Source organism: Mixophyes fleayi, chromosome 4, assembly GCF_038048845.1.
Source record: "Mixophyes fleayi isolate aMixFle1 chromosome 4, aMixFle1.hap1, whole genome shotgun sequence".
Taxonomy (NCBI): Eukaryota; Metazoa; Chordata; class Amphibia; order Anura; family Limnodynastidae; genus Mixophyes; species Mixophyes fleayi.
Window position 1 is genome coordinate 340448605 of NC_134405.1, and position 23259 is coordinate 340471863.

The 23259-nt window shown below is 49.3% G+C and overlaps 1 protein-coding gene across 1 annotated transcript; it reads right to left on the reverse strand.

Annotated features, from left to right (window-relative positions):
• Nucleotides 1-324: 324 nt before the first annotated feature.
• Nucleotides 325-20793, reverse strand: DUSP16 (dual specificity phosphatase 16). Its single transcript, XM_075210671.1, has 7 exons — nt 20689-20793; nt 7055-7591; nt 6294-6435; nt 6008-6171; nt 5487-5646; nt 4820-4943; nt 325-4633 (listed from the first exon to the last, which is right to left on the reverse strand). Exons 2-7 carry the CDS (start codon nt 7283-7285, stop codon nt 3520-3522), a joined length of 1935 nt encoding a protein of 644 aa, XP_075066772.1. The 5' UTR covers nt 7286-7591; nt 20689-20793; the 3' UTR covers nt 325-3519.
• Between the last annotated feature and the right edge of the window lie 2466 nt (nt 20794-23259).

Below are 23259 nucleotides of genomic sequence, written 5' to 3' on the forward strand. Positions count from 1 at the left end.
CACTGTCTTACTGACCCCCCCAGGTCAACTGACAGTGACAAAGTCCCAAGTCTCCAGTTGAGTAATATACACAACTAATCTTCACTGACCTAAAGTAATGCAGATGTAGGACACCTGCATCTCTCCAGCCTTTGTAGAACTACAACTCCCATCATGCCACGGCACGTAAAGGCTGGTGTTTCCCACAGTTAGAGCTGCAGGTCGCCCACCCTTAGTATTAACGATTGCGGAAGCGAGAGACTGATCCAGTGAGTGAGAACAGGCTCCAGTTATGTTGTAATTACACCTCCTCTTCCTTGTGCAATAAATAACCACAATACTCTGTAACATGAGACTTTTTAATGTTTGGTTCAAGATATTTTCCAAATTAAGGCTCAATACCCCATCCCAAGAAATAAACTGACAAATGACACAGAAAAGACACCACACGCGTTTCTCCAGGAGAGATGACCAAACACCTCACTCACTTCTCACGTTTGCAGTTTTATGGGCTGAACAAGAAAACAGATTGAACGTGGACGAGACACCTCACATTTAAAGTCCCTGAAAAGAACATTGATGATTTCAAATGATTCCCCCGTGAGAATATACAAATATAAAACTCCATACAATGTTACATACTGTAGCTGCTACATGTACCTGTGGTTATCACTGCAGTGTAAAGAGGATGTTGGTTCTTTATCACTGAATGTCGGGGATGATGTGTGAACCTGATTGTATTCAGGATACAGAGAGACTTCTGCATTGTGAGACCGGGGGAGGTTGGTTACCTCTGGGCTCTTGGTAGCGGCACCGATCCAGGAACCAGCTTCTGCTACAGGATAGGCTGCAATCTCAGTGATGTCACTGGCTCCTTGCAAACTGATTGGTTGCATACTGGTACAGCTGCCACTGTGTGCAGATGACAAGTCCGCATGAAGCGTACAAATCACGTGCTTCGTGCCTCACACATGTAATCTGCACCGATTGGCTCTAAGTAATTAGAGAATCTGTATCAATTATATGTTCTAGTAATTACAGGGATGAGTTGCTGATTCCCCCCCCCCCCATCTCAATTAGCAATCCGCTTTTCCAGTCATTAAAGACCCTCTGCTGGGCTGTCAGCCAAGATATGGCTCAAAGAGGCCCCAGGGCCGCAACGTTGAAGGCACTTATTGGGTTAAATGGACAGAACAATCCCTAACTTCAACAAACCACGTCCCACAGGTATAAAACGCTCCGGAACATGGATTCCGGGGAGAAGGCTGTAACCGTTCTCTGAAACCTCCACTCTCAAGAGACAGATGTCTGTTCAATCTCATCCACTATTATTACACCATCCTTAGATCAGTCCCTCTCAGCTCCTGCGGTTTATATGAATGATATAACGATATATAAACAGATCATAGGACACAGTTTGTGAATATTATCCAGATCATACTTGGACAGCGTCGGACAGATTCAGCAGTATTATTTCAGGATGAGATCCCCATATCTGGAACAGGCGATAAGCTGGGACCAGGGTAATTTAGGCACAGAATTGTAACCACTTTTTTATCAGAAGAATTATCCAATACCGGATCAGACCTGGCCCCTCTATCTGGGCTCCGGCAGGAACCAAGATTCCTATTTGCTGATCATACATTGTACATGAAATATATGAACTTCCCCCTTTATTAATGGCTGGTCTCTTTTATCTATGACCCTTCATTATATTATGTACAAGTGGAATATCGGTTATTATCAAGTCACATCTCCCCCCTCACAAGGCGCAAGTACGGTCACTTGTTACAGCGGACGGACACCTGGCGGAATTGCTCCTGTTTACATGGATGGAGAGAGGTCAGACTCAGCATAAGCACAGAAATCAGCGTCTTATCCCTACGTACTGTGCGCGTGTGTCCACCTTTAAATCAGCCCCTCCTGTAGCGCTAAAGAGGAAAGTGGCTACACATGTGAGAGTATTTTAGAATGAGCCACAGGGTGTCATTTAAAGGGTATATTTAACTCTCTCCTAGCTATGATCTCATCCACAGTATAAGCTACGGGGGGGCCTCGTTGCCGTATTCTTGGGGATAACGTCACCATCCAATAGCACATTCAACCTTCCACCGCAGGATACATCGGCCAGTGTATGCGCACCATCACCAATAGAGGATTACACTGGTGGTAACAGTCCCTCTCTACAGGCTCTTTACCAAACCTGACCATTGCCGACACATAGCAGAGGTCACTGTGCCAATATCCACTAGAAACCACCAATGTCGCTAGTTCTTAGTAAAGCTGGTCTCATGACAACTGGTTCATCCCAGAAAATGGCGACCTCCGCAGTGTACAGGCACTTAGAGCACACCGCCTTATCTACAACTGATTTCCTTCCATTATCACCAATGACAGTACCATTAACACACCAGACCACAAGAGAAGACACAGAGGGATTGACACTCATGATGTGCTTAAAAAAAATATGTTTTTGACTTATGAATGGTTCCTGCTAACATAGCAGTAAGGCACTGGAGAATGAGAGGAGCTTATAAAAGGAATCTAAAAGGCCGTCTAGATTAAACAAGGAATTACAACAGACATCCTCAAACCCCTACACTGGGAAGAGGCAAATAGCATAATAACAAGAATTAAATTCCAGCTCTGTGCTGCATCCTATACATCCGTAACAGTCCCTCGCCAGCGGCAGGAGCCCACCGTCCACACTGGACGGGTATTTGCTTGAATATTAGAACAAATTCTTAAAGTTTATTTACTAAACACCAACAAAACACATATCCCTGGCCCCCGGATCAGATATGGCTCTATTAGTGGGGCGCAGAGGATGGGGCTGTAGTTTCAGGCGATCAACAAACGGGCGGTCTCTGATTTCAGGTGTAAAGTCAGTCTCTAGATTTGATTTCCAAAAATATATTAAGTTGCATATTTAGATTTTAACAATCAAAACCCAATATTTAAAAGTATGGATTCACCAACCCAATCATAAATTTATAAACCGAAGATTCCAAATTCTACCACCATTAAATTATTTGGTTATCGATTTTGACTAATATATATATATATATATATATATATATATATTTAGCCCTGTGATTAGTCAATGGAAATAACTTTACAAATTTAAAATAAGCTGATGAAACTAAGTGATTGTGTTTATCATCGGTATTTGCCTGACCGAGACGGTTTGGCACCGTTTTGTTAAATTATTTCAAGTGCTGTGGGTTGTTCCAGAGGGTAGTAATTCTCATCCGTTCACCAGCGCTCATTAAAAGGCGTTCCATACATCCACCAGCTCTACAGCTGAATTTCAATATTTATACACAAGGGGGCGACACCTCGTCTGTCCCTGCAGAGGAATTAACCAGGTACTGGGTGCTCCATTACACTACGTGTAGCTACCGGGCCCGAGGGCTTAACCCAACACAATGTTCTGAAAATTCTTGATTCAGATTTACAGGGAACAAAATGAAGAGCAAAAAGAAAATAATAATTATATAACCAAGAAGCTCAGCTTGCTGGCTGCGCCCTCGTGCCGCCTCAGGACACCTCAATAATTTCCATACTGCCGGAGAAGTTAGTCTGGCTGCCCACTTTGCCCAGTTCTTCTCGGGACCTGCTGTCCACTAGTCCATCTCCAAACTCCATTTGGCAGCTGCGGCGTTTGAACTGCTTCTCGAAGGGACTTTCCTCGTGCCAACTCCGCCTGGAGTCCCCGCGTGTGCTGGGCTTCGGCCTCCTGCGCACCGCACAAAAGGGATCTGTGGGCAGCTGGCCGCTGCTATAGGCCGTGAAGGTCCCCCCTCCGTACAAAGCAGACGCTGAGTAGAAGTGCGACGGGGCGTCGGAGGTGAAGTACCAGCTGCCGGCTAGTGAGGAGGCCTGGGTGGCCAAAATGTCTGAGTGCCAGTCTTTTAGGCCCAGAGCTGGCTTAGCCAGGTGCTGTTGGCTGCTGGACAGTCCAAACAGAAAGTTGCTTTTGCGATTGTCGTCCATGCTCCCGCTACGAAACAGGGGAGCCGCTAGTGACCGTTGGGACAGGATGCTGCTTCGTGCCGTCGTCTGCTGCCGGAGTTTGTTTTCCGCTTGCCTACATCCAGCCGGCTTCTCCCTGGCCGCCTCCTCCCGATCAGGACTGGACTGCGGGGTCTGCTCCGAAACCTCTTCCACCGGGGAGAACTGACACATCTTGCTACCACCCTCCAGGGATGTTGTAGGTTTGTAAAACTCCGTCTTGTCCTCTGCAGTGGAGGTCAGAGGCGCCACGGTAGACAGGCTGCAATAAGACACCGATTTGATGTTGAGAGAAAAGGAACGCTTGATTTTCTTGCTATCTTCCAGCTTCTCCCGGTGCGACACGTGCAGTCCATTGAGGCCTTGCAGTAGCGGCACCTCCTCCGTGCACAAGGCCGGCGTTCTCTGCAGCAGCTCTGATGAGGTAGGATGAACGTGCAACGGACTCGGCGGCGGCGGAGGAACCTCTGTTGAGGTTGGAACGACCACATGTTCGCAGCTCCCCAGCTCCAGTTGTAGCTTCAGTTTGCAGACAGGGGCCATCTGACCCACCTGGGTTTTGATCTTTTTCTCAAAGTCCAGAAGCTGGCCCAGGAAGTTGAAGTTCGGAGAGATGGTCGGTCTTTTCTCCTTTACAAATCTGTCGCCCATAAAGAAAAGAGGTTACAATACACAGATCTGGATAGAGACAACCTATAACCTAAAAACAAAACGAAACAGCGGGGAGCGAGCATTCTATTATCACACTTTCTGGGCTGCAGTACCTCCGATGGCCTCTAGGAGCTGTTATGAGTCTATCCAGGTCACTGCCTGTTTCAGTAGTTACCTGTAGGCTTCGTCCAAGGTCATATCCATCCTCTTCATGATATAAGCAATGGCGATGGTTGCAGAGCGAGAGATCCCCGCCAGGCAGTGGACCAGTACGCGCCCATTAGAGGCCTTGGCCTTTTCTGTGTGGAAACAAAACCGAAAACATCAGTCAGACTGGAGTATGGAGACTCGAGAACCTATAACCCCAGATTAATAACCCAGAAACAATTGTATAAGCCCAATAAATGAGCTCACAATGATAATGGTGTAAGATTAAATATAAAATACAAGATGGACGTAGTCAACAGGTATTCACAAGTCCTAATCTATAGTAAGTTTGTTCCACTATCACTCATAGGGTTCTGTTCCTCCCTCCTAATAAAAAGGACCACTAAGGGTTAAATACACTGTTAATTACAGACAGCTGAAGCTCCTCCCATATTCGTGTCCTAATGGCATTTGAGGTGGGTCACAAAAATGAGAATGCAATCAATCCTACCCCTGTGTATGACTCCACCAATCCACACAGTGCATTCCTACCAAGCAAGTTTGTAAACTTGTCGATGACTCTGTGTCTGCTCAGTTACTGAAGCCCCTCCCTCCTACCATGGCTGCCTGCTGCAGAGGAGTGAGAGCACGATAGATGCAAAGTACAAACACACACACACCTCTCCTGTCCTCACCTATGAAGTCCACAGACTTGTCCAACCAGGGTAGGATCTTCTCACAGAAACTGTCATTGACGGGGACCCGCAGGAAGTGGGAGTCGCAGATAAAGTCGGGTTTGGGGCAGGTGTTGCTGGCGTTTAGTACGAAGCCGATCTCATTCTGCTGCATCAGCTCCTGGGGAGAGAATAAAAGGACAAACAATGGAGGAATTCAAGAGGTTAATATAACATAGACGTCTGCAGCAACCCAACAAGACAGTAGATGAACCTGGTAGGAGGATAAATCCTTCACATAGTATAATGTGTTATTACAGTTACAGGAGTTTGTCAGAACTAAAGATAAGACATAACAGTACATTGATCTTGTGATCAGGGACAAGCTGTAACGATGGAGCACTGTACATATATCCTATCAGTAATTATAATACAATGTAATAATGTGATAGGACAAGGGTGAAGCTGCCCCAGCGATCCCGCTGCCCTATACCCATCCTGCCCCCACCCCCCAGGCCGGTCTCAGCAGCACCAGAACGCACCTTGTTGAGGACGTCTCGCTGGCAGCCCAGGTAGAGGTGAGGGAGGATACGTGTGGGACCAACGCTGGACACGGGAAGGCACGGCTGGGAGATGCAGGAGGGGACGATGGAGGCCTTCCCTTCACACAACCCGGGGAAACAGGAGGAGAACTCCAAGTATCCACCTGTAAGACGGAGAGACGGAGGTGATCACAGCACCGGCGGTAAAACCGTAGAATAAAACGTTTTACGACCCCCCCCCCCCCCAGCGTCTCTACAACCGTGACCCAGGTGAGGCGGCTGATACCTGACAACAGATGGACGTTGCTGAACAGCTTCTCCAGCTTCCCCAGCAGCACAGACAAGAAGCAGTCACAGGGCAGCGAGGACCCGTCCACCGTGCTCTGATCGTAGACAACCACCTGCTGACGCGGGTACTCCAGCTCCACCTGGAACAACATGGCGGACAGGTGACTGAGGCGGCCAAACGCCAACAACGTTTTACAGACACTGACACCTTTCCTGGGCGGATTCACTCGAACTCTGCGTGTTAGGGAGTTATAGTCTCTGTACAGCGCTATGCAGCATGGTGGCGCTATATAAAGAGAACTACTTCTCTTGTGTGCCGTGCAATTCACTACCATCTCCTTTTTATGGACAAATGCACAGCAACACTTCCCAGTATCTGTTCTTATCCTGCATATATGGATCAATGCACAGTATCACCTCACGTGTTTGGCGTGTAGCTAACATAAGATATAATATTACAGTCTGTACGTGTCCAGCAGGTCGTGTGTTTGGTGTAATCGTGTTGTACGGACAATCTGGGAGTTGGGTAATTACAGGTGATGCGATGGCAGCTGGATGTGCAATATTAATGCAATTAAGCGAAAGAAAACAAGTCACTCTCTGGATGCAGCATGACCGAGCCCTGCACCGTGAATCTCAAGTGCAACCTGTGTTGTGAAACTACAAGTCCCAGCATGCTTAGCCAGCAGGGTGTGCTGGGACTTGTAGTTCCACGGGTTGTTCATAGAAGCACCGCAGCTACCACCCCCCACGGCTCACCTTCTGCTTGGCCGAGTGCTGGATCAGTTCCGCTATCTGCACCTTGTCCTGCTGCAGCCGCCTCTTCATCAGTTTGGAGCAGTTGATGTTGATGGCGTCCAGGATGTGAGCAGTGTTATACTCCACAAAGGGGCGACTGTCAATCAACAGCACCTTCTCCGTCCCCCCTTCCATCCAGGTCATCAGCCTGTCCACAGTCAACAGCCGGCACCGGGGGCCCTCGGCAGCCATGACGGCGCCCCGAGACACAGGCGGGGGATGCGACGGGGGTCTCAGGACTGTGTCCGATGCATGTCGCAGCGCTCTCCGTCAGGGCATTCTGCGCGACAGCGGAGAGAGACAACGCGCAGCTCCTCTCGTGTCCGGCAGCTCCGCTCTTACTGGACGGGGAGTGTAAGAACTTCAGAGCAGAGATGTTTCTCCGATGTGTAATTATGACATCACTCCTTCACTCGCCGCCCCCCCCCCCCCTCCCCTCGCTGCTCCTGGCACACGCTGAGCTCTCGGTCGGTATTGGGGGGACGTCAGGAGCAGATCCTGGAGAAAAAGCAGAATAAGATTCAATAATAAGCTACAGAAACATTCAGGGCCAGAATGAGGTCATTAGTATTATGTTTAATCACAAGGAGGAAATTCAGAACAAGAGGACTGTGTGAACTTAACCCCATCAGCTCCAGACCGGGACGTCCAGATATCTCCCACAGAACAAGGTCCTGCAGAGAGGAGGCCGCCATGTTATCCTCCCACGGCCTCAGCTATGAAGTACGGAGGGGACGGTGGGAGGAATCGCTCAGCAACTAATTATAACCAAGCTGCTTCCATACAATAATAACTATTCACCCACAGCCGCCAGTGGCCCCTCCATTCTGCATGCGGGGGCCCCTGGCTGGGTCACTAATAAGTTACACTTCCAGCAAGAGGACCAGAGATCTTTCTGCAACCAACTACTTTACAAAATACTAATCGCAGCAAACAGGTTTCTTGTGTAAATAAATGAGCTCATCCCGCAGGACAACAAGAAACTCTGAAACATACTCTGATAGATTAATATACTGGGCAAATATGTGCCCCACACAAGCTAGACTGGTCGTAAAGAAACAAGCGGCCACGACCAGGGACCCCAAACCAAAAAAAAAAAAAAGCATTTATCTGTTGAAGTTTTCAGAATTCCAGTTTTATTTTTCATAACACATAAGAAATGTGTCACTAAAACATTAATCCAAAGGAGTATGAAAGAATGAATCAGGAACAGGGGATACTGGTCCCACGAGGGACTTTATGTGACATTATAGAGATATTACACCTTCAGGCGACCGGCTCTTCTCACCAGCTGATCACTATATACAATGGTGGCCAATGTAGGAAGCGCAGAGCAATGAACACGAACGCCTCTGCACGACAATACTACAACACAGACTGAACAAGAGAAGGTCCAGGAAGCCGCATACAAGGCAATAAACTAAAGTAATATCACATAACAGGACGGGCTGATGGTGGCCCCCAGAGAGAGCGTTGTACAAAGCAACAGATATACAGGAGCAGGATACATGAATCACCACCAGCAGATCGTTACCAGCCCAGGCACAGAGGATTTCAGCAGCTTGTGCCCCCACATACAATCCCTCGCCCAATCCTGTCGCTTCCAACTACGCAACATCTCCAGCATCCGGCCAATCCCAGCCCAGGATGCCACCAGAACTATTTTACATGCTCTTATTTCCCAACTTGATTACTGTAACCTTCTCCCCATCGGAACCTCCGCTCCCACCTCGCTCTATCATCAACGCGGCTGCGAGACTCCTCTTCCTTTCACGCTGCCCCCCTCTGCCTTACACTGGCTCCCCGTCCCCTACTGAGTCCTTCTCAATTTCCTCACAATCATCTACAAGACTCTCACTGCCCCCATATCTCCAACCTCCTCTCCAATTACACTCCCTCCCGCTCGGCCAATGACCGTCACCTCTCCTCCGCTCTGATCACCACATCCCATTCCTGAATCCAAAATTTCTCCCATGCTGCTCCTTCCACTGGAACGCCCTCCCTCGCTCCATCCGACTGTCCCCTAGTCTGTGCACCTTCAAACGGGCACTTAAAACTCACCTGTTCCTCAAAGCCTACCGGCCATCTGCCTAAACATCTATCTCCTCCGCTCGTTCTCATATCTTATCTCTCCTTTTGTCACTCCTCCTGCCCTACATCCCCTCTACCGACTCTCCTCTGTGCCTGGTGTGTGTTTACCCTCCTTTAGAATGTAAGCTCCTATGAGCAGGGTCCTCTTCCCTCCTGTCTCTATACATATTCTTGTGCTCCAGCTTCACTGCACTACACATGCAGATTTTGAAGTCTTTGTATTATTCGTTCATTGTTCTGTCCGGTTTACCCTGTATAGTCTACTGTTTGTATTGTGTACCGCGCTGCGAAAATCTTGTGGCGACCAATAAATAATAATAATATAATTATCATCTGTTATTAGTACTTCTCTGGTCTCTTCTTTCCCCTCTAGGAATTAATCTGCCCGAGGACTCTCCGTGATACAGTTAAAAGTACAGATTGCAACAGCATGAAAGAGCCGGTTTAATATTAACTCAGTGACAGCCGCGAGGTCATTGATAAAGTTCTGGCGATTAGGTGAAAGATTAAACTGGAAACTGTTGACGATATCTGAAGCCGGCTGGAACCTTCTACCAAATTCTAAACACCATGACATAAGATTACCACCACCAGATATGTAATATAGAACATACTTACAGCCGCCACCAGATAACAGTGTAAAGTCCAGTGGATATACAGCGCTGGTAATACGGAGCATATAATAGTAGTTTGTAGATTATTACAAGAATCTAAATTATGAGGAAATATGAACTATACTGTTCCAGAAGCAGCATCTACAATTACCGTGTTGGATTATGTTAAAGCTCTCACCGGTGACAGATTACATGAGGGATTCCCTGTACGCTGAGGAAGGGCAAGTACATTAGTAGACATTCAAGGAAGGAGTTTTAACAGTAAGAGCATTAATGGTATGTGGTAAGCAACCAAGGGAGGTGTTATGGCAGAAAGGATCTCAACTTTCATTATCAAACAAACCAACCAACAACTAATTATACTGGAGAGGAATACAGCAGCCAATCAGTGAACCCAGGAGCCAGAAAAGGGGAGAGAGGGAGGGAGGAGAGGAGCAGGGGATGGGGGGGGGGGGGGGGGAAATCAAGACATCAGGACAACCTGGAAGTGGCACCAATTATTTGTCCATCCTGATAAATCAATGAGAGAACCAGAAAGTCTGAATTTTATGGCAAAGCCCCAGTCACCAGGTATGTTCTACAGACGGGTCCTTTAATTTACTCCCTGCTGCATATATTACTGAATGCCGGTATTACAGGTAAATCCAGCTGGGATCAGACACTGGGAGTTACAGAAATCCCTTTGGTGATGATCCGAGGGTGGAGAATACGCAGCACAGCAGAAAGGTACATTCAGTATATAGATACAATGTATTAAACGTTTCCTACAACTTCACGTAATCACAAAAACTTCCACTTCCTTCCAAATACAAGTTTGTAAAGTTTTCTTCCTTACTTCTAATCTTTTGGGTACTATTTGTTCCGTATTAGATAGCAAGCTCCTGTGGCCAAGGCCCCTCTTTACTTTGTCTTGGTATGTTGTCCATAATTTAATGACTGAAGAAGAACGATAATATAAGGTTTAATGCAGCCTATCCAGTCACTAGGAACCAGTGACATCACTGAGAGTGCAGCCTATCCATTCACTAGGAACCAGTGACATCACAGAGAGTGCAGCCTATCCAGTCACTAGGAACCAGTGACATCACAGAGAGTGCAGCCTATCCAGTCACTAGGAACCAGTGACATCACAGAGAGTGCAGCCTATCCAGTCACTAGTAACCAGTGACATCACAGAGAGTGCATCCTATCCAGTCACTAGTAACCAGTGACATCACTGAGAGTGCAGCCTATCCATTCACTAGGAACCAGTGACCTCACTGAGAGTGCAGCATATCCAGTCACTAGGAACCAGTGACCTCACTGAGAGTGCAGCCTATCCAGTCACTAGGAACCAGTGACATCACTGAGAGTGCAGCCTATCCAGTCACTAGTAACCAGTGACATCACAGAGAGTGCAGCCTATCCAGTCACTAGGAACCAGTGACATCACTGAGAGTGCAGCCTATCCAGTCACTAGGAACCAGTGGACATCACTGAGAGTGCAGCCTATCCATTCACTAGGAACCAGTGACATCACTGAGAGTGCAGCCTATCCAGTCATTGCTTCATGAAAGCACAGAGTCTTTGTTACCTGGATTAATAACACTGAATAGCACAATATATATATAAGATAAAACTCCCCATGTTAGTAATAATGTAAGAGATAAACGACAGGATTCGTCTTTACAGAGTTTACTGGTAACTTACGTACATTTCTTTGCATGGAAACCACACATGAATAGCGCCAGTAATAATCAATGTGTTATTATTATTATTTATTTATAAGGCGCCACAAGGTTTCCGCAGCACCGAACACAGTACAGGAAATAACAGTATAGAACAATAAACGAGTAATACCAAGACTCAGAGACTCCAGGCAAAGCAAATATAATGGAGTTGGAGCAGAAGAGAAGGTAGAGAGACAGGAGGGAGAAGGGCCCTGCTCATAAGAGCTTACATCCTAAAGGGAGGGGAAACAGACATCCGGCACAAAGGGAGTCAGAGGAGGGGAGCAAGCGTGCACCCCAACAGAGGAGGCGCCAGGAGATGAGATCGAGCATGGAGAGAGGGTTAGGTGGAAGGCTGGTAGGCTTTAAGGAAGAGATGGGTATTGAGTGCCCGTTTGAAGGAGCATAGGTTAGGGGACAAACGGATGGAGCGAGGGAGGTCATTCCAATGCAGGGGGGCAGCTCGGGAGAAGTCTTGAATTCTGGAGTGGGATGAGGTGATCAGAGTGGACGAGAGGCGACGGTCATTGGCCGAACGCAGGGACCGGGCGGGAGTGTGGATGGAGAGGAGATTGGAGATATAGGGGGCAGTAGAGTGGGAGAGGGCCTTGTAGGTGAGGGTAAGAAGTTTGAAAAGGATACGGTAAGGGGAGGGGAGCCAGTGAAGGGCAAGGCAGAGAGGGGAGGCAGAAGAGGAGTGGCGAGAAAGGAAGATGAGCCTCGCAGCTGCATTGAGTATAGAACGAAGGGGGCGAGGCGAGAGCGGGGGAGGCCATGAGGAGAAGGTTGCAGTAGTCCAGCCGGGAGATGATAAGCGCGTGGACAATGGTTTTGGTTGCTTCATGCAAAAGGTACACAAGGTTGATTACAGCCACCGTATGAATCTTAGGGGCATATTCAATTGACGGCGGGATCGCCGAAAATCCCGCGCTCTAAAACTATTACCGCTAATACGGTAATTTGCTGAATCCAGCGAGTAAACTACCGTATTAACTGTTTTTCCACACAGGATTACCATAATAACGGTAATCCTGCGCGGACCAATTGAATATGCCCCTAAGAGTGGAAACGTCTTCGGAAACCGCCTGTGTTTAAATGTGTTACAGAAACTACATCAACAATGATACAACGATACAATTACACAACGATACAGGAGTAAGAACCGTAATCGCTTCATAACTAAAACTACAGTTAATAAATAAGGAAACGACTCCAGTGAACTTGCCCTCTGGTAACCTGAGCGGTATCTTGTGTAAAGTTTGGTGATTTCGATCTAGACTGTTGGGATAATGAGTTCTCCCCAGCAGGGGGGGGGGGGGGGGGGGGGGAGGGGGATGAAGTCATTGTATCTTTGGCCTTGTAATAAAATGTCCTCATCCAGTTTACCCAGAGATAAGAGCGAGCGGTGAGCTCACACAGGTCGCTGGGTGTGTACCCTCCGTCCTATCAGCCCCATACAGGTAACACGGACACCCAGCTGAGCGCCGGTCGCAGCGACGTCATTTAACCCTTTCCAGCACGGCAGAGACTTGGTGACTTCTGAAAGGAGCCGCTCGTTCCCCCCCCGATCCTCAGGGTAATAATACGGCAACAGCCTCTATTTCATGTCACCTTATTTATATACATAGGACACGGAGCTAAGAGGAAACTCACATGAACATGGGAAGAACATACAAACGGCACACAGAAGCACATATGAAACATTGACCAAAGATAAAAAGAATCGTGTCGGAGACCAGACACGGTTTATGTTCCACGAACATATAGGATTAGCGGATCCGGCTATACAGTATATACGCTGCAATTCTGTCCCGCTGTGTATGGACCCCCCCCACGAGTAGACGGGGACAGCTGATATATATATATATAATAGAAGATGAAGAGACGTCTGTGGGAGGGGGGGGGGGATATACATGAGCACCAATTAAGTCATCAATATCAAAACGTTACAATTAAACATCTCTACAATCGCCTCAAAAGAAACCATTTGGTTCCCTCAAAGACCCTCATAATATTGGTTTGTGGTTTGTCTAACATTTCAATTTACATGTCCTGTAAGACCATTAAAAATAAACTGTACAAGTGACCCTTAATGTCACCCCTCGCTCCCAGACTCCGTCCACACCGAGCGTCTTCTAACATCATCACTAACACAACAAGACCCAGCGATTTCATCTGCAGGAACCTTTCCAATTATTCCATTATGACATATCCTGTATATTACAGCGATGACTCTGCTACAAGGCTCCAACTAGTTGAATCATCATTTTATAACCTGAATTAATGTTATTTCCCCTGGGAATCTGGGGGAATTACCCCAGACGGGGGCTTTCCCGGGTAGGTAAATGTAACTTAAGAGAACAATTTACAGGTCAAGTAAATTAAAAAACAAATCCGAGAAGGATATTTATGGAACATGAACAAAGACATTAGACGGGATTTCCAGTTTCACGTGACGTTAATAGTTTTTACATTTCCTCGTGAGATCATCATCTATTTATTTATATAGCGCCACTAATTCCGTAGCGCTGATATTGCAGATTCCGCTCCGTTCTGCATATTAAGGTGGATTCTGCGGACGGTCCTGACAAGTGCAGCCGCTCTGTCCCCATAATGATTAGTGATCCAGGTCGTCCGTTCACTACAGAACGGTGGCAGATAATCCACGTAGGCACCAAAGAGCCCATTTTATCAGTGTACACAAAATAATGAAAAGCAAGAGGTTAATTCTGCCCCCCCCCTCCTCATCCTAACGCTCATCCCTGTATTAGATCACTAAATACTGTTCGAATGTGTAATATTGAGAGTTACCCCAGAGTGGCAGCTAATCTAAGATTATCTGGATAATTACACATCGCCACCATTACGGCGCAGTCTTTATAAATTACCAACATGTTACAGATCACCGCAGTGACCATGGAGCAGAGGTTAAGGACACACTGGGTCTTAAGAGCTAACAATCTAATCACAACCAAACAAACACCAGAGGTATGTTAAAGATTACACATTGCGTCCTTGAGTAAGACAAAGATCTGCAAGAGATACATTATCCAGATGACGCTGCAAAGTCTCCTAATCCCATCTATGGCAGCCAGACGTGGCCCTGGGCCCCCCATAGACACATTCCCTATATTGGAGGGTTTACAATGCTATCAATACCTGAGGGTAATGTCTCATAGCGAGCAGTGGTCAGGAAGAATAACCTGAACGGTTTTATTAGCAGTAACAAAAGATTTAGTTTAGAAATTTAATTTAATTATCTCCCAAAAATTATATTTTAAAACATGTATTAAAAAAAAATAAAAATGCTTTATTCTTTGAATAAATAATTTGATCGATTTTGTTCTGTTCCCGTTATCCTGAGACACTTGTGTATGTGAGATGCCCAAATCACCCGGATTACATCCTTCATACGAGCTCCTAACGGGGCTCTTACACAGTCCAGCGGTTTGGTGCCCGCTACCGCTGATTAGTGCGTAGTACACGGAGATAACTGGTAGATAAGTCTCTGCCGTACCCGACGCGTTTCTATGACAGACCGAAGCGAACAAAAAAATAATATTAAGTGTTGACCTTTGATATCCGGAGGATGAAAATAAAGCACAAAAACTCGGTTACATCAAATATTCACTAATTAAATGTAAATTATAGGAAGAGTTTCAGCAGATTCTCAGTACCAGACATACAGAATTACATGGGGGCAGATGTTTTTCCTATGCACATCAGTGCCGATACCAGAGAGCAATAACCTGCATCCAGAGACCACAACACACATAATGCAAAATATCTTCACTCCTAGTTGTAGACAGAAAACTTGTTTAAAAGGGACCTTTAAACCATAACTTTCACAGCAAGTTTACAGGCCAAACGTCAGTAAATTTACTGACTGACTGTAGGAATCAGGAATAGGAAATACAATAGGGAGGTTTGGAGGCAGAATTACATAAGATGATGAACGCGGACGTACGGCACCGATGTGGGAGCGTAAACGCCTCACAATCCACCAGGCCTCAGTTCCTCTCCGCCACAACAATATGTCAGGAACAATATGCCAGCAGTCAGTAAACCCAAATACGTTTTCTCAGTACAAAATAGAGTTTAAGATTTGCGCTTTTGGTCCTAGAAATGACCTATAATAGATAAACTGTGGTATTTTCTTATTTTGTGCCCCCCCCCTTCTATCTCATGCAGCCATTACTGTGGGAGGGGGGGGGGGGATCACACAAAAGGTCATCTATGTATCACGTCTGATTTAACCCCCCGATGCCTGCGATGCACAGAACTGCAAACCAGATACACTTTGCGCTGCGGGGGCAGACGCTACATCTGTCTGAGAAGACCCTGGGGGGGGAAGCGCTTGTCCCTCCCCCCCCCTCCATTTATTTTGTGAAGGTTTCTGTGTGTGCACAATTATTAATTATCCTGCACGCTCCCTGCATGGGAACAGGAGATTTCATGTAGCATAGCTACACCATGACATCATCCCCCCCATCTCCCTCCCCGTTACTGCAGCTGTGATCACACTGAAGTAATGATGTCACCCAGCCTGCAGCCTTAACCCTTCACCCGCCAGGACGCTGCACCCAGGGGCTACAACAGGGACGAGAGAGTCCCACCTGCAACAGGCCCCCGGCGCTCGGGATCGTTTAAGGAATTTAAAGTATTTTGCTGTTATAACGACGTCATAAGTGGACGCATTAAAGGCAATAAAACTAATTATGTGATTTTATTTACAAACGGCTTTTATGCCTCATTCACAGGAAGAGAGAACCGTTGTTCTCGGAGGAGTGAGATCCAAGGCCCAATGTACAATTAAGTTATAGAAGTTTATCCAGTAAGCAGATGTTTATAATGGCAGAGCCCCGGATAGTGAGTGAACACAACACAGACGTCTTATAACGGGATATGATCATATATTTATATATTTCACAAGGCTAAAGTTTCGCCATTCCTGACAAAAAAATTTACTTATTCATCTGTGACTTTGGGGAAACAATTTTCCTTTGCACCAACTTCTCCAATCCAGGAATATTCTAATAATTACAGTTTGGTGCTCTGACAATCTTAGGAAATCCGACTCTTGTAGAACTACAAGTTTCAGCATGCCCTACCTGTCTCTCCACGGCAGCGGACAGGCGTAAAACAAAATTTAATCAATAAAACAGCGGCCGATCATGTAAACTTGTTGGTAGCGGACGTCCACCGGGCACCGCGCGCTGGCACAGAAGGACAACTCGGAGTGCAATTGTGGTTACATTATCCAGGATAACGTCACTCAGGGAGACAAAGGGTTTTAAGGGAAATTCCTCCGCTGCTCGATGTCTGAGCACAGACGTGTAATCAAAGCTGCGTTTTCAAGGCAACACCTAGTCAATTATTTCAAACGAGTGTTTTATCCATTGACCAAACGAACGCAGACGACATGGTTACATGAGCTCCAGCGTTCAGAGCTCGCTCGCGCTTCGGATGAAGACAAACCGGAACACGGAGGGTTAAAGTCACAAGTATTTGACACCAACCATACAACAGCCTTAAAGTGAAAGTAAACACAACTTAGGACAACGCACTTTAAAACTCCTTGTAGGAGACCTGGGCTCAGAGGTGTGAAAGTCAGACGTTAATTCTACGTTTTATTTTGGCTTCTATCCGTTCTAACATCTCAGTTTTTGCTGACTGGAAGCCGCCATGATGAAGTCTCTTAGAGGACGGGGGCACCGGTGGTCTTAAAAGTGACGAATCACATTCACAGATATATGTAAATGTTTCCAGCTCTTGACAGTAACAGATATTCCACATTGCATTTACACTTCAGTTGTTGTTCTCTGTTATCAGACATTTCGGGATGGGGATACTTGTCTACTCTTCCAAAATGTTCCCTCTCCGATCCCACTTGGTCTAGCGAAGTGGGCGGCCCGTGATCATCATCATCAACATTTATTTATATAGCGCCAGCAAATTCCGTAGCACTGTACAATTGGGTTACCCCTGATGACGCAAATCGTGGCATTGAGCCGCGGGGGCGGGGCCGCGATGGCGCGAATCATGTCGGCACGCCACATGCAAATACCTCTTGGAGTATCGGATATTGATACCAACATGAAATATGACATTAACACAGGACACAGAGAGCTGCGCTGGTCTCTGGAGCTTACACATCCGTTCAACACCGAGTCTCTCCCGTTATTTAACATTAGGGGAATAATAGAATCTTCTGTGTGCGAGTATTAATGTGCCCACGGGCACGGGTGGTACGATTGTAGGTGGACGTACCACAGCGACCACCACACTCCATGCAGTATCACCGGTATATTGGTCACTGCGGGATACGGCTTTAAAAATAAAGATACATTGAGATTTCCATTAGGTGAACGAGTTCCGTGGATGTAAATAAACCGATCTGCTAAAAACAGACTGAGGAAAATGGGGGATTCCCAGCGCTCAGAGTACAGACGAGTAACTCAGCAGTTATAAGATTACTACAGAACTTTATAATATAGGATTTGTTACTCTCGGGCTGCGCTCTGGACATTAATATCACCCAGCGGCCGCCTTTCAGTATCCACATTTATACACAGACGTCCACACTGACAATCTATATGTAATCAGATTACAGCATTTAAATACTACAAATATCACTGTCCACGTCCTGCGCCCCCCACGTGGTGGAGACACCGACGGCGCAGTCACCGATTCTCAATAAAATCACAGAGTAAAACCAGAAACTTCATCAATTACATACAAGGCGGAAATAACATAGTGACCAATACCAGCGTACGGCGATCAGTGACGGGTGAAAAGGATCCAGGGCCACACACTGCCCCCAGTTACACTACCAGAGGGGCCCAGCGCCACACGCCGTCCTTTTCTATCAGGTTGAGGGAAGAGCAAGGGGGGCAGATAGAGGGGAGAGGAGGGGGGGGGCAGATAGAGGGGAGAGGAGGGGGGGGGGCAGATAGAGGGGAGAAGAGGGGGGGGGGCAGATAGAGGGGAGAGGAGGGGGGGGGCAGATAGAGGGGAGAGGAGGGGGGGGGGCAGATAGAGGGGAGAGGAGGGGGGGGGGGCAGATAGAGGGGAGAGGAGGGGGGGGGGGCAGATAGAGGGGAGAGGAGGGGGGGGGGCAGATAGAGGGGAGAGGAGGGGGGGGGGGCAGATAGAGGGGAGAGGAGGGGGGGGGGGCAGATAGAGGGGAGAGGAGGGGGGGGGCAGATAGAGGGGAGAGGAGGGGGGGGGGCAGATAGAGGGGAGAGGAGGGGGGGGGCAGATAGAGGGGAGAGGAGGGGGGGGGGCAGATAGAGGGGAGAGGAGGGGGGGGGGCAGATAGAGGGGAGAGGAGGGGGGGGGGGCAGATAGAGGGGAGAGGAGGGGGGGGGGCAGATAGAGGGGAGAGGAGGGGGGGGGCAGATAGAGGGGAGAGGAGGGGGGGGGGCAGATAGAGGGGAGAGGAGGGGGGGGGCAGATAGAGGGGAGAGGAGGGGGGGGGCAGATAGAGGGGAGAGGAGGGGGGGGGCAGATAGAGGGGAGAGGAGGGGGGGGGGCAGATAGAGGGGAGAGGAGGGGGGGGGGCAGATAGAGGGGAGAGGAGGGGGGGGCAGATAGAGGGGAGAGGAGGGGGGGGGCAGATAGAGGGGAGAGGAGGGGGGGGGCAGATAGAGGGGAGAGAAGGGGGGGGGCAGATAGAGGGGAGAGAAGGGGGGGGCAGATAGAGGGGAGAGAGGGGGGGGCAGATAGAGGGGAGAGGAGGGGGGCAGATAGAGGGGAGAGGAGGGGGGGCAGATAGAGGGGAGAGGTGGGGGGGCAGATAGAGGGGAGAGGTGGGGGGGCAGATAGAGGGGAGAGGTGGGGGGGGCAGATAGAGGGGAGAGGAGGGGGGGCAGATAGAGGGGAGAGGAGGGGGGGGCAGATAGAGGGGAGAGGAGGGGGGGCAGATAGAGGGGAGAGGAGGGGGGGCAGATAGAGGGGAGAGGAGGGGGGGCAGATAGAGGGGAGAGGAGGGGGGGCAGATAGAGGGGAGAGGAGGGGGGGGCAGATAGAGGGGAGAGGAGGGGGGGGCAGATAGAGGGGAGAGGAGGGGGGGGCAGATAGAGGGGAGAGGAGGGGGGGCAGATAGAGGGGAGAGGAGGGGGGGCAGATAGAGGGGAGAGGAGGGGGGGCAGATAGAGGGGAGAGGAGGGGGGGCAGATAGAGGGGAGAGAAGGGGGGGCAGATAGAGGGGAGTGACCAATACCAGCGTACGGCGATCAGTGACGGGGGGGCAGATAGAGGGGAGAGAAGGGGGGGGCAGATAGAGGGGAGAGAAGGGGGGGGCAGATAGAGGGGAGAGAAGGGGGGGGCAGATAGATAGAGAAGGGGGGGGCAGATAGAGGGGAGAGAAGGGGGGGCAGATAGAGGGGAGAGAAGGGGGGGCAGATAGAGGGGAGAGAAGGGGGGGGCAGATAGAGGGGAGAGAAGGGGGGGGGCAGATAGAGGGGAGAGAAGGGGGGCAGATAGAGGGGAGAGAAGGGGGGGGCAGATAGAGGGGAGAGGAGGGGGGCAGGTAGAAGGGAGAGGAGGGGGGGCAGGTAGAAGGGAGAGGAGGGGGGGCAGGTAGAAGGGAGAGGAGAGGAGGGGGGGCAGGTAGAAGGGAGAGGAGGGGGGGGCAGATAGAGGAGAGAGGAGGGGGGGCAGATAGAAGGGAGAGGAGGGGGGCAGATAGAGGAGAGAGGAGGGGGGCAGATAGAGGAGAGAGGAGGGGGGCAGATAGAGGAGAGAGGAGGGGGGGCAGATAGAGGGGAGAGGAGGGGGGGCAGATAGAGGGGAGAGGAGGGGGGGCAGATAGAGGGGAGAGGAGGGGGGGCAGATAGAAGGGAGAGAGGGGGGGCAGATAGAAGGGAGAGGAGGGGGGGCAGATAGAAGGGAGAGGAGGGGGGCAGATAGAAGGGAGAGGAGGGGGGGGCAGATAGAAGGGAGATGGGGCAGATACACAGGAGTGTGAAACACTTGGGGGTAACTGCAGGGGGAACCTGCCCTAATGCCCCACCTGTAGTGACCTCTGGGAAGTGAGGGGGGTGACAGCTGCCACCTGTGGGCAGTATTGCCCCGGTCGGGGTGACTGACAGATGGGGGGAGGGGCTGCTCTCTCACAGGTGTCAGTGACGGAGAGGTAATGACGTCATGTGGCCCCGGGGGCCCCGCACATACTCACCCGCTCTCCGGGCCTCGCAGTCGGGTCAGTGTCCGGTCTCCGGGCGGAGCGGGTGAGAGCGGCTGCGATGAGGTCACCGGGAAGAAGAGCCGGATGACGTCAGCAGCAGCCAATCCGAGGAAAGGGCGTGGCCAGTAGGCAATACCCAGGTGACGTCACCTGGAGGGGCGGAGCTATGACGTCACTCAACACGGAGTCCCAGCAGCTCCGAGCTTTCCCTGCACCGTCCCAACTACCCCTGTACTGTCCTAAATACCCCTGTACTGTCCTAAATACCCCTGTACTGCCCCAACTACCCCTGTACTGTCCTAAATACCCCTATACTGCCCCAACTACCCCTGTACTGTCCTATACTGCCCCAACTACCCCTGTACTGCCCCAACTACCCCTGTACTGCCCCAACTACCCCTGTACTGTCCTAAATACCCCTATACTGCCCCAACTACCCCTGTACTGTCCTATACTGCCCCAACTACCCCTGTACTGCCCCAACTACCCCTGTACTGCCCTAACTACCCCTGTACTGTACTATACTGCCCCAACTACCCCTGTACTGCCCCAACTACCCCTGTACTGTACTATACTGCCCCAACTACCCCTGTACTGCCCCAACTACCCCTGTACTGTCCTATACTGCCCCAACTACCCCTGTACTGCCCCAACTACCCCTGTACTGTCCTAAATACCCCTATACTGCCCCAACTACCCCTGTACTGTCCTATACTGCCCCAACTACCCCTGTACTGCCCCAACTACCCCTGTACTGCCCCAACTACCCCTGTACTGTCCTAAATACCCCTATACTGCCCCAACTACCCCTGTACTGTCCTATACTGCCCCAACTACCCCTGTACTGCCCCAACTACCCCTGTACTGCCCCAACTACCCCTGTACTGTACTATACTGCCCCAACTACCCCTGTACTGCCCCAACTACCCCTGTACTGTACTATACTGCCACAACTACCCCTGTACTGTACTATACTGCCCCAACTACCCCTGTACTGTCCTATACTGCCACAACTACCCCTGTACTGTACTATACTGCCCCAACTACCCCTGTACTGTACTATACTGCCCCAACTACCCCTGTACTGTACTATACTGCCCCAACTACCCTTGTACTGTACTATACTGCCCCAACTACCCCTGTACTGTACTATACTGCCCCAACTACCCCTGTACTGTACTATACTGCCCCTACTACCCCTGTACTGTCCTATACTGCCCCAACTACCCCTGTACTGTACTATACTGCCCCAACTACCCCTGTACTGTACTATACTGCCCCAACTACCCCTGTACTGTACTAATTACCCCTGTACTGTACTATACTGCCCCAACTACCCCTGTACTGTCCTATACTGCCCCAACTACCCCTGTACTGCCCCAACTACCCCTGTACTGTACTAACTACCCCTGTACTGTACTAACTACCCCTGTACTGTACTATACTGCCCCAACTACCCAGGGCCATCTTAACAACATTATGGGCCCCCGGGCAAAGCAGTGCACTGGGGCCCCTATATATATATAGATATAGATGTATAGCGATACAGATATAGATATAGATATATAGAGATAGAGATAGATAGATGTACTTGCTCAGTGACCCTTGAAGGTTTTTCTTTGCAGTTTTTTTCTTTTGCAGGATTATTTATTCTAATTAGGAGCCCTGCCTATGGGGCCCCCTTTCCCGTGGGGCCCCCGGGCACCTGCCCATCGTGCCCAATGGAAAAGATGGCCCTGCAACTACCCCTGTACTGACCCAACTACCCCTGTACTGTACTAACTACCCCTGTACTGTACTATACTGCCCCAACTACCCCTGTACTGTCCTATACTGCCCTAACTACCCCTGTACTGTACTATACTGTCCCAACTACCCCTGTACTGTACTATACTGCCCCTACTACCCCTGTACTGTACTATACTGCCCCAACTACCCCTGTACTGTACTATACTGCCCCAACTACCCCTGTACTGTACTATACTGCCCCTACTACCCCTATACTGTACTATACTGCCCCAACTACCCCTGTACTGTACTATACTGCCCCTGTACTGTACTATACTGCCCCAACTACCCCTGTACTGTACTATCTTGCCCCTACTACCCCTGTACTGTACTGTACTATACTGCCCCAACTACCCCTGTACTGTACTATACTGCCCCTACTACCCCTGTACTGTACTATACTGCCCCAACTACCCCTGTACTGTACTATACTGCCCCTACTACCCCTGTACTGTACTATACTGCCCCAACTACCCCTGTACTGCCCCAACTACCCCTGTACTGTACTATACTGCCACAACTACCCCTGTACTGTACTATACTGCCCCAACTACCCCTGTACTGTCCTATACTGCCACAACTACCCCTGTACTGTACTATACTGCCCCAACTACCCCTGTACTGTACTATACTGCCCCAACTACCCCTGTACTGTACTATACTGCCCCAACTACCCTTGTACTGTACTATACTGCCCCAACTACCCCTGTACTGTACTATACTGCCCCAACTACCCCTGTACTGTACTATACTGCCCCTACTACCCCTGTACTG

Bases quoted from the DNA above. Each gene is read 5' to 3' on its own strand.
- DUSP16 (XM_075210671.1), bottom strand. From the start codon at position 7,285: ATGGCTGCCGAGGGCCCCCGGTGCCGGCTGTTGACTGTGGACAGGCTG. The intron at 4,944-5,486 runs GTGAGGACAGGA...GTTTCCACACAG, and splicing joins CAAGTCTGTGGACTTCATAG to AAAAGGCCAAGGCCTCTAAT. The intron at 4,634-4,819 runs GTAACTACTGAA...TATGGGCGACAG, and splicing joins ACCTTGGACGAAGCCTACAG to ATTTGTAAAGGAGAAAAGAC.